Source organism: Myiozetetes cayanensis, unplaced genomic scaffold, assembly GCF_022539395.1.
Source record: "Myiozetetes cayanensis isolate MyiCay16 unplaced genomic scaffold, myiCay2020 scf5-8, whole genome shotgun sequence".
Lineage (NCBI taxonomy): Eukaryota > Metazoa > Chordata > Aves > Passeriformes > Tyrannidae > Myiozetetes > Myiozetetes cayanensis.
In genome coordinates this window covers 57,388,613-57,399,984 of record NW_026087742.1, presented here as the reverse complement: position 1 = coordinate 57,399,984, position 11,372 = coordinate 57,388,613, and the positions used below count along the sequence as shown (strand labels likewise).

The 11,372-nt window shown below is 52.1% G+C and overlaps 1 protein-coding gene across 1 annotated transcript; it reads right to left on the bottom strand.

The window, feature by feature from the left end:
* Positions 1–4,823: 4,823 nt before the first annotated feature.
* PCDH8 (protocadherin 8) lies at positions 4,824–9,201 on the bottom strand. The gene is made up of 3 exons (XM_050333701.1): positions 6,689–9,201; positions 6,341–6,551; positions 4,824–5,858 (listed from the first exon to the last, which is right to left on the bottom strand). Exons 1-3 carry the CDS (start codon positions 9,098–9,100, stop codon positions 5,485–5,487), a joined length of 2,997 nt encoding a protein of 998 aa, XP_050189658.1. The 5' UTR covers positions 9,101–9,201; the 3' UTR covers positions 4,824–5,484.
* Positions 9,202–11,372: the final 2,171 nt, after the last annotated feature.

Genomic DNA, 11,372 nt, shown 5'->3' with positions numbered 1-11,372 from the left:
GCAAATAGGCTGATCTACTTGTTGGCTGCAGCCCAAAAATACAGTTCTTCCTTCTTCCCAGGCCCTGGGGCCCTCCTCCCTCTCTGCCCCCTCCCTGACAGTGTCTAACACTTGCTTGACACCTGAATGAGCTTTTGGTACTTTTGTACATCTGTCCATGGGCAGATGACTTTCCTGGGTTCTGGTATCAAAGGAGTCAGGGGAAATTTAAGCTGAAGATGGAGAGAAGGATGGACCACCCCCTCTGGTGACAGCACACCCACCTGAATTTCTATTCACGCACCACAATGTGTGTGCCTATGTGCAAGGCAGTTGCTTAGTCTTCTGTCATATACAGTGGTGAGGAAGTCAATGCAGTTATGGGAGACTAGAGAGCAATTTTGCTAAGGGAATGCAGGCACCTACTGTGAGATGAGTCAGACAGCCCCTCTAGATCTCCCTGACCAGCCCTCCTTGTCTGCCACAGGAATGTGGATGCCTGCTGTTCATGTAGACCCCTACGCATTGCATACAAAAGTCACATCTGTCTGAATCTTCAGCTAAATCCCACTCTGGAGTCTCTCTGCCTTCAGGGTCTCATCCAGGTATCATTTTCTGAGCATCTCTGTGACATGCTGAGATCACAGGATTAAGCCCTCACCCCAGAGTCCACAACCATATCCACTTAAAACTGCGAGTGCTGCCACCCTGTTTTAGGAGGAGGAACCCTGGATCTAGAGCATGCACTGCAGAAGCCAAAATCAGGCACCTCATGGTGGTGTTCAACTCCATCACACATTTGTAAACATAAAGCATCCTTGAAGGCGTTCAAGAGGCATAGGAGAGAAGAGCAGGTCAATGGCAATTTGACTATTTTTTGGGTGAAGTACCACAGAAGGCAACTCTAGGATCTTGTCTCCTTGGTGTGTGTAAGTGGGTTGATCTTGGTCAGAAGTCAGACCTCCTCCCAACTTCTCACTCACTCCCTGTCTTCAACAGAACAAGGGTAGAAAATCAGATGAAAAAAGCTGATGGGTCAAGATAGATAGAGAGATCACTTACCAGTTACTGTTACAGGTGAAACAGACTTGACTTTGGGAAAGATCATTTAATTTATTGAGAGTTAAAACAGATTTGGAGGTCTGCCCAAGGTCTCCAAGGTGTCAGATGCATGCCCACAGTCCCAAAATATTTCTGTGGCACTCAGGAGACATATTGCAGCTACTCTTAATGTGTGCGCAGGTACACTCGGAAAAGATTCTATGGGAATTACCCACTAGTATGTTTTAGTCTCCTCCCATCACAGAGTAACAAAATCACAGAATTGTTAGGGCTGGAAGGGACCTCTGCAGGTCATCTATTCCAACCCCCCTGACAAGGCAGGGTCACCTCGAGCAGATTACACAGGAATGGATCCAGGTGTGTTTTGAATGTCTCCAGAGAGGGAGACTCCATGATCTCCTTGAACAGCCTGTTCCAGTGCTCTGGTGCTCTCAGTGTAAAGAAGTTCTTCCTCATGTTGAGGTGGAACTTCTTGTGTTTTAGTTTATGGCCATTGCTCCTTGTCCTCTCACTTGGCACCACTGAAAGAGTCTGGCATCTGGCTTAGAGATATTTATGTTAATGAGATCCCCTCTCAGTCTTCTCTAGACTAAACAAGCTCGACTCCCACAGTCTCTCCTCATAAGAGCCAGGCTCCAGTCCCTTAATCATCTTTGTGGTCCTTCGCTGTACTCTCTCCAGTAGCGCCTCGTCTTTCTTGTACTGAGGAGCCCAGAACTGGACACAATGACTGGATGTCACTCCACGATGCCAAAGAAATTGGACACTGGTACCTGATTGTAAGTCTGCTGGTCTCAACCAGCCTGGCTTGATACTAGGTATCTTCATTTAACCTACTTCGGTTATAGCTCCCTTGTTTTGTCATGCTGTCAGTGTGCTCACATTGCTAACAGCAAACTACTTGGCAGTTTTTGGAAGCACGTGGGGTAAGATGTGTTTCACTAGATGTTGGATGCTCACAGTGTGAACATCTGCTGCCACTGCAGGCTGCATGCAGGAAGAGATAGGGAACTTCTCAGTGCTAGTCACCACAACTGTTTGAGTTGGCTCATTCAGGAGGAGATGATTCGTGTCCTAAAAGTGCCTATTTCTCCCCACTGACTGTGAAGGGAGTTGAGGGTGCTTGGCTCCATCATAGGTGACTGCCAGAGACTTCTGCAGGAGCGGACTTAAGCTCAGTGTTAGTGCTTTTGTGACCTCCAGGTGCTGTAGCCGGTTAGTGCCATGGAATTAACGCTGGTTCAGCGAAGGAGCGCTGTCTCCAATCCTATGTCCCTGCACCCCCTCCTTACCTCTGGCCCCTGAGCCAGGGAAAGGCAGATAGGAGAAGGTAGCTCTTCACGACCAAGAGCTTGTATGGTCACACAGTCCCATCCATCTCACATGACACAGGGCTGATGCCACACCGTGCTTTGTAAATATATAGAGTTTAATTGATTGCCCTGCTGCATTACTTTCTGAAGTATGTTAGAAAAATCTCAATTATGTTAATCAAAAACTAAAAGAAAAAAACTAGGACATACACAGTGAAATAGCATCAATGCAGCAAATGTTTGATCCAAGGGGCCCTGCCCAGGAGCTAAGCCTTAGGCTTCCCTTTCTGCTCAGCTGCACTTTGGATGTCTGCTCTTAGCTTGGGGATTTCTGTCACCTAATTTTAGGCATCTAAAAGTTGAAGGAGTCTGGACTACTGTCCCTTGCCCTTATGAGAAAACAGGATATCAGGAGCTTCAGTGATGCACCTGAAATGTCCCCATTGCCTGGCCAAGCCAAGATGGAAACTCTCAGAAGAAGTCTGTATCTTCCCACCAAACAGAAAAAAAAGCAATGGGCTCAGATTTAAATGCTGTATGGTTGATTCCCACATTTTACTGGCAGTATGGAGGACTCCAGAATAGACAGATCAAAACACCCAATGAGACCCTAACTGCTTTCTGCTGAAAGCTACTTTGGGAACGGGAACAGGTGGCTTTATTTTTCTACCATTTCCAGATGGCTTTGCATTGGGGTGGCCCAAAGTCCTGTTTAGGCAGTGAGGAGCATCACTCCCAGAAGCACACAAGGTCTGTTGCCATCAACAGCATGAATCTGGGAATTTGACACAAAGTGATGAACTGTCCTTCTGCTGTGACTACCTCCTGTTGGCCTTCCCCAGGAAAGCCTAGGGACCTGCTATGGAGGTGTTATTGGTGTATGTAACCTAGGCTTTTGAGCTACATATCAGACTGCTCTGCTTTTTTTTTTACGGAGAGGCTTTCCCTCTTTGAGTTTAGAGTTATGACTAATTACTTCCCATGCAGGCATGCTGCTCTGCATCACTGACGATTAGCCAGCAGGGAGGCTACCAGCTTTCCTTCACATCAGCCACCCTTCAGCCACAACTTCAGCTCTAAATTTAACTAATAACACCCTCTTAGTTCATTAGATGCATCGTGATTTTTACTAAAAGGTTTTAGATTAATCTCCAGAAATGCTCACCTGTTTTCCTGACCATAAAAGTGTATAACAGATGTTGCTTCCTGGTTGAGTCTTGCATCAGCCTGATTTCAATTCCATCCAACTACATCCTCTGAAGCTCTCTGCTCACCACAAATCTTCATACAATGGCTATTATGAAGCTCCAGTTGAAACTCAGACCCTGTGTGTGTAAAAACTTGGTCAGGTTCTGCCACTCTTGTTACATGGGCTTGAGAAAGCTGGAAGCTGTGGAAGAAAGGGATTTGCTGTTGGTTAAGGTACATAAAGGTGAGATAATGTTTTCTACTTACATTTTGAGACACGAAGACTAATACAGCCCTGTTGATGTCTAAAAAGGCTTTATATTTTCTTGGTGAGTCATATTCTATATATATGGACCATGCTAATTAGATATATAGTTAAAGAATTCACGATAGACCCCAAAAGCTTTGCCATGTACAAATTTTTGGATTATTGATTTGTATAAAATGTGAAATTACATAATCCACGTAAGAAGAAATTCTCCCTTTTGGAAAAGGTCAATTTAATACTAAAACTCCAATAGAAGTGTTAACTCTGATATAAGCATTGTTTTGAACAGAGGAAGAAATACCTATGCATCAGTTTGTTTCATTAAATGCTATCCTATACCTGATTTCAGCAGAAGGATTTACTGTCTGCTTTTAGCTTGAAACCCTAATAGGATGGAATTTCAGAGCCCTGTATCATTTTCTTTTCAGGACTGTCATTTCAGGGAGGAACAAAATATGTATCATAGGAAATCTCCACGTAATCAATGCTTTTAATTTCTGTTTAATGCACCTTCCTCTTGAGATGTAAATATGTGTACACAAAGGTAAGCTACTGTCCTTTGGTAAGGCTGCCTTAACAAGGGATAAACATATAAGCACATATACCTGTGCAGCCTGAATTAACATCTCAGCAGAACAGAAAGCAAAGTGCATGGGTGGCTGCTGATGCAGAGATATTCACACAGCATGGACACTTCTGTTGATGAAGGGAGCGTCATTTGCTCCACTAAAATTACACCACTTCCCACAAGTGAAGGATTAAGCTGGAAGAGCTCAGACCAGGCAGTGAAAAGCAAAGGCCAGTTCTGTCACACAACCCTCCCTCCCACTCAGCATTAAAATCTCTAGAGCTAAACCTCCAGTGAGGTATTGCCAGAGATGACGGAAGGATCGGCAAGACTAAACGTAGCATCATTCATGCTCTTTCCCACGTTGTGCATTTCCCTGCACAAAATAGTTGTGTTGACCTGTAGAGACCTCTATGCTCTGAAGCATGAAATCCATGAACAGATCTCTCTGACACATCACAAAACCTTTATTAGTGTTTATCAGTGATACAGATTACAGAAACCAAAGGCAATTAAATAACATTTAAGCTGACCACAGACTCAAGAAATACAAGTCACATTTGGCAAGGCAAACTTCTCAGTACACTGGGTTGCTCAGGTTATTATTACACCGTGAAAGAGGAATTTCCCTTACAAGGTTCTACATATTCAGGATATTATTATTAATTATTACTACTGTGTCTTTCAGACAGTTCCTTTGGCAAGAATTCCCATTTTTAAGTATTTATTATATAAAAATATAACCAATTTTCATTATGTACAAACATTACATTACACAATGTACAGGTTAAAAACACTACAAAAAATGGCAGGCCATGGGTGAACCGAAAGCAAATAAAACAAAAACCCCAATGTAGAAAACATGAAAAGAAATTTAAATACTGCACATTTCATAAAAATTACATTAACTACAAACAACTTTTTGTTTGCAAATATCAAACAGTACTGATGTGATTGGAAATCTTTCCCAAACAACTTCATTTTTAAGGCACATCTTGCTTATTTACACATACAACACCGGATCTGGTCAATAACTTAAAGGCTCTCGGGAGTGACCTAGTTGTGTGCGCACAGGGGTGGGCGTACTTGAGGGGGAGCATGTTGGGCTATGCTTTCTCAGTTGTGTCAGTCTGGGGGCCCAGGTATCTAGTTGAGGGGGCTGGGAACAGGGGCACCCCAATCTCCTGAAGGTCGGGGAGCCGTGCAGGGCGGGGTGGGGAGAGGAGAGTGATTGTCCGATCAAAGTCCCTGTGCAGCACCTTCTCGTAGACGCTCTGAAGCCCTACTGTTTTGGGCAGCTGGGCTTGATAAAAGTTGTCCCTGCGAAGGGGGTCCCTTGGCAAGGACGTGCTCTTGCAGAAGGTGGAGAGGGGTGCTGAAGGATGTGGAGAGGGGTGAGGGTTGGCTCGGCCACAGGAGGGGCTCCAGCAGCGGTCTGAGTGGCCCAGGATCTTGCACTCAGCCGTGCATGCCCACAGACCTAAAGAGAGAGACAGAGAGAGAGGAGGAGAAACCTGTTGTTACTGCAGGAATAAATCCACATAATTCGTAATCCTCAGAGCTATCAGTCACAGGATGATTGAATGCACTGATGGTAGGAGTGGGCGGGTAATGCTCTACCACACAACAAAAAACCCCTGTGCTTCGGAAGGTTGCATCTTTTTGCTAGGGACACTCCTCACAATTCTAACTTAAAGGGAAGCTTTTGGGGAAGAAAAACACCCAATCCTACAGACACTTCCAGCATCTGCTAATTTGTACTGGGCTCTCTGTGCAGAGAGGAACCAAGATCTAACAGCCTGCTGCAAAGAGATGGGTAGTTTGAGCCAGGCAATGTCAGGTTTCCCCTTCCAGCTGCCCTGCTTGATCACTGCACCCCAGGGATGGGTCCCTCCATCCACCTTCCCATCCACTCATCTGTCTGTCTGAGGGTCCAGTGGGGAGCAGGGGCTGAGCCCTTACCGTTCTGCATGTGTGTGATGAGATCTTTCTTCAGGGCATCTCCGCTGATATCTGAGTCACTGTCATTAAAATCACTGTCACCTTTGCCGCTGTCTTTGCCACTGAACTTCTCTGCCTCCCGGCCAGAGATAGTGTTGAAGGAGTGTCCCTTCCAAATGGCCACAGGGGGAGCAGGCTCCTTGTTGTAGCTTGGAGTGGCAGCAAAACCCTGCTGTTGGGAAGGGAAATCAAAGGAGATGTGAGAGGGGGAAGTGGTGAAGGTTAAACCAACATCAACTGCACCTCTGCAATTCACAAACTCCAAGACACCCCCACCCTCTGCCCCACTTCCCTGTAGTGGCTCCTTACCTCCCCACTTTGTCCTCTCAGCCTCTTCTGACCCTCGTAGAGGCAAGTGCTGTCACTGCCACTCTCAGTGGTGGAGATCTCTTCAGCAGCAGGAGAAGGATCGGGGCTGGTGAAGGAGGTTTTGCTGGGAAAGGTTCGTACCTCAAACATGTTCCCCCTCTGGCTGCCCTCCTCCTGATGGCCCTTCTCCAGGTGGGAGATGTCTATTTGGTCCTTCAAGGCAACATTGTTTTTGATGTCGTTCCCCTTCTTGCGTCTGTTGCAGGTGGTGGCAATTGTGATTATAGCCACCAGGAGGAGGGTGCAGCTGCCTGCCAGGATGATGATCACAATCAGAGGGATGTCCCACTGCAAAGCCTTTCCTTCCCAGGAGCTGGGCTTGGCTAAGTCCTGTATACTGGATGGAGCAGTGGCAGTCACCAGGAAGTTTACTGTGGCAGTTGTGGCCAGGGGTGGTCTGCCGTTGTCTGTCACAGTGAGGATGACTTTGAACAGCTGTCCCAGCTCTTCAGAGAGGTCACCCCTCAGCACAATGTCCCCAGTACTTGGGTTGATGGTGAAAAGGTCCTGCTCAGACTCTTCCAGGAAGGCAAAGGTGAGCTCAGCATTGGCCCCATCATCTGCATCTCGAGCTTTGATCTGGGCCACCAGGGAGTCACGGGAGGTCTTGCTGGACACACCGATTTCCACAGTCCCATTAGTGAGCACCGGGTGGATGATGACAGGAGGGTTGTCATTCTGGTCCACCATCCTCACTTTGACAAGGGTGCTGCTGGAGAGCTGCGGGGATCCACCGTCAGTGGCCTGGATCCTCAGGTCCAACTGCTTGAGGATCTCATAGTTGAATGTCCTGAGGGCATAGATGGCCCCCGTGGCAGGGTCCACCGAGATGTAGGTGGAGATTGGAGCCCCCATGACCTGTGTCTCCAGGAGCCGGTAGGTGACCTTACCATTGTGGCCAAGATCAGGGTCACGAGCCACCACCGTAGTGATGTAGGCACCTGGGGGGTTGTTCTCTGGTACGGCCACCTCGTAGAGGGGCTTGGCAAAGAGTGGTGCGTTGTCATTCTCGTCGCTCACCCGCACTGTGTACTGGCGGACGGTCTTGAAGGGCGGTGAGCCCAGGTCCTCGGCCACCACAGTGAGGTTGTATTCAGGGATGCGCTCGCGGTCCAGTGCCGCTGTGGTGACGATCATGTAGCTGTCCTCATAGGCGCGCTGCAGGGCGAAGTGGTCGTGGCCGCGGAGGCTGCAGCGCACCTGCCCATTGGCACCCGAGTCGCGGTCTGAGGCACTGACGAGGGCCACAAAGCTCTCACTGGCTGCCGCCTCACTGACGTAGGCCACGCCAGCAGCACTGGCAGTGCCACGGAGGGCGCTGATGCTGATGCGCGGTGCGTTGTCATTGACGTCGGTGAGGCGCACGACGACGGTGCAGGTGGCAGCGCGGGGGCTCGCACCACGGTCCTGGGCACGCACGTCCAGCTCGTAGGTGCGGGTGCGCTCATAGTCCACAGCGGCCTCCAGTGTGAGGCGGCCCGAGCGTGGGTCGAGGCGAAAGAGCCGCCGTGCCTCAGGGGGCACTTGGCTGCTGAAGGCGTAGACCACCTCACCATTGGGGCCCTCGTCAGGGTCGGCAGCATCCAGATCGAGCAGCAGGGAGCCGGGTGGTGCATCCTCGGGCAGCTCCACTGTGACTGAGCTCTGGGCAAAGGTTGGACTGTTGTCGTTGGCGTCGAGGACACGGACATGCACGGTGGCTGTGCCTGAGCGCGCTGGACTGCCACCATCCTTGGCCACCAGCTCCAGGGTGTAGGAGGGCTGGCGCTCGCGGTCCAGCTCCTGGAGCAGCACCAGGTCCGCACAGCGTGCCCCATCTGCCCGTGTCTGCGCCTCTACACCGAAGTGGCTGTTGAGGGAGACCTGGAAGCTCTGTATGGAGTTGGAGCCTACGTCCTCATCTACAGCCACCTCCAGTGGGAGGCGAGTGCCAGGTGCGGCACTCTCTGACACCTCCAGCGCCATCTGGGCGTGGGGGAAGCGTGGCGAGTTGTCATTGATGTCACGCACCTCCAGCTCCACGTGCACCAGGCGGTAGCGCTCCCGCCAGCAGCTCACCACATCGAAGGCCAGGACACACTGGGGTGCCTGCCCGCACAGCCGCTCCCGGTCCAGCCCTGCTTCACCGATGCTCAGCTGCCCGTCCTCCTCCCGCACCCGCACCAGCGAACTGTTGCTGAACTGCCTCATCATGCGAAAGCTCATCTCCCCCGGCGCCTTCACGGGCATCTCGTCGGCCAGCGTACCGATCACCGTGCCCGGCGCGCCCTCCTCGTCGGTGCGGTACCTCACCGTCTTGCAGCGGGACAGGGCGAGCAGGCAGGCGGCGGCCAGCAGCCGCAGGGGGCTCATGGCAGCGGCGCGGGGCTCAGCCCGACGGTGCGGTGCGGTGGGTGCTGTGCAGTACCGGGATGCTGTGCGGTACCGGGGTGCTGTGCGGTACCGGGGTGCTGTGCGGTACCGGGGGACGCCCCAAACTACCGCGGTGGCTGCGCCGCCGTCTGCGCCCCCCGCGCCGCCGCGCGGCCTTTCATAGACGGCGCTATGCAAATGAGCGGGCGGCGGAGCCAATGGGAGGCGGCGGCGCGCGGGCGGCCCCCGGCGGTGCCCGGGCCGGGCGGGAGCGGGCGCGGGGCGCGCGCCTTTGTTTTCCTTAACTCTCCGCGGTCTGGGGGCTTCCCTTTCTCTTCTTTTTCTTTTTTCCTTCTCCCCACCCCCCACCCCCGCTCCCGGTTTCATTTATTCCTCTTTTCCCCTGTATTTATTTCTTCTTTCCTCCCTCACTCCCTCCACCTTCCATTCTTCCCCCCTCCCCGTCTCCGCGCTCCCTCTGGATGCGCGGCGGCGGCGCTGGAGCGGGGAGCACAGCGTACAGGGCGCGGTGGGGTTTGTCAGTCCTGCCACAGGTCGGGAAGGTGTCGGGGCATGCCGCGTCATGCCGTGTCGTGGCATGTCGCGCCGTGTCGCGGCATGTCGCGGCGCGCCCTGCGGGCGCGGGCGGGAGTGCGAGGCGGACGCGCATTTAGCGGGGTGCGGGGGGTGGCGGTGGCCGCATTCAGCTGCGCGCCCGGAGTGGCGTGTCACTCGCGTGAGAGCCTGTGATCAGCGCCGTAAGTCGCCTTTCAGGAGGTGTCCCCGCATGCTTTAGTATGCATGTCACCGCCCGGGTTTCTTAAGCCTGGGGCACTAGCAGGCGAGGAGGAAAAAAAGGAAAAAAAAAGTTCCAAATAGGATTTAGCATAAGCTTGAGGAGATTTGGAAAGGTTTCAAAGATCAGGCTGTATCAAAGGCTTATGAAGCCCTCGTTAGCTGTGGAAATATAATAGCATGGCAGGCTATCCCATTCGAGGAACCAATGTCTGTATTATTTCACTATGACAGGCTAAAGGGAGAGAAAGTTGAACAGTTTCCACAGAGGAGTTGGACTAAGTTGAATATAATGAGCAAACGCCACATGTATCCATTATGTCCGTCTATTCATTCCCAATCACTGCCATAACTCTTTGACTAAACGATGATGAGCGCTGAATTACACACAATGCCCTGCTCATATTAAAATACATTTAAGACCTATCCCTCCTGGTGCCCTGTTACGCCTATTCACAGGATTTTCTTTTTGTCCTAATAGGGCCTCTCTGGGAAGCAACACCAGTCTCGTTCCAGAAGAACAAAATAACAGCATGAGGCTGAAACCTGGCACGAACCGGGGGGAACGAAACCATCTGCCCCGCAAGGCACCGAGGCCCTGCATGGAGCCGGGCGCAGGCTCCCAGCGCCGCAGTGCCTTGGCGGCCGTGAGGAGGGCTGTGCTGGCCTTGGCCCGCAGGGAGGAGACCCAAAGCGAAGGAAGATAGGGGTCCTGAAAGACAACTGCCTTCCTTCCTCTCCCTCCTTCCTTCCTCTCTCTCCCTCTCTCCCTCTTTCCCCTTTCTCCTTTCCCTCTTTCCCTTTCCCTTTCCCTTTCCCTTCCTCCTCCCATGTCTCAGGGAACTCAAGACATGCATTTTACTGGGAGAGGGTGGCAAACAGAACGGGGTCCGCTCCCAACCCTGCGCCGATTTCCTTTTAAGAACCTGGGATAAAAGCGCTCCGTTCCGCACACGGAGGGCTGTAGCATCCCGGGGGCTCCATTGCCGGCCGTGTCCGGGGGGGGCCCGGGGGTGTCCCGGGGCTGCGCGGGGCGGCACGCGAGCGGGGGGCGGCGGGCTGCCCGCAGCGCCGGCTTATGGAAATGGGATTTAAATCGCTCCTCAGCCCTGGCTGCGGGGTGCGGAGAGGGGGGGGGGGGGCACGCTCCGCCGCCAACAAAAGCTCCCCGAACGCCCGGTTTCCATACGAAAAAGCTCCGCGGAGCTCCTTTCTCCTTCCCGCAGGAGCTCCGCAGGCGGTCGCCCGGCGGGGCGGGGAGAGGCCGGACCGGGCTGCCCTGAGCCGGGCCGGGGTCTGGGTCGGGCCGTGGTCCGAGGTGTAGAGGCCGGGGCCGGGCTGCCTGGGAATGGGGCCGCCGGCCGTGAGCGGGGAGTGGGCAGCGGGGCGGCCCCTCGTGTGTAACAGGATTATCTTTGCCATTTCAAGTTCCATACAGCATGTAATTTATTTTTAATTAGGATTAGATCGAGCAGGG

Bases quoted from the DNA above. Each gene is read 5' to 3' on its own strand.
- PCDH8 (XM_050333701.1), bottom strand. From the start codon at position 9,100: ATGAGCCCCCTGCGGCTGCTGGCCGCCGCCTGCCTGCTCGCCCTGTCC. The intron at 6,552-6,688 runs GTAAGGAGCCAC...CCTTCCCAACAG, and splicing joins TGAGAGGACAAAGTGGGGAG to CAGGGTTTTGCTGCCACTCC. The intron at 5,859-6,340 runs GTAAGGGCTCAG...CTCTCTCTTTAG, and splicing joins CATCACACACATGCAGAACG to GTCTGTGGGCATGCACGGCT.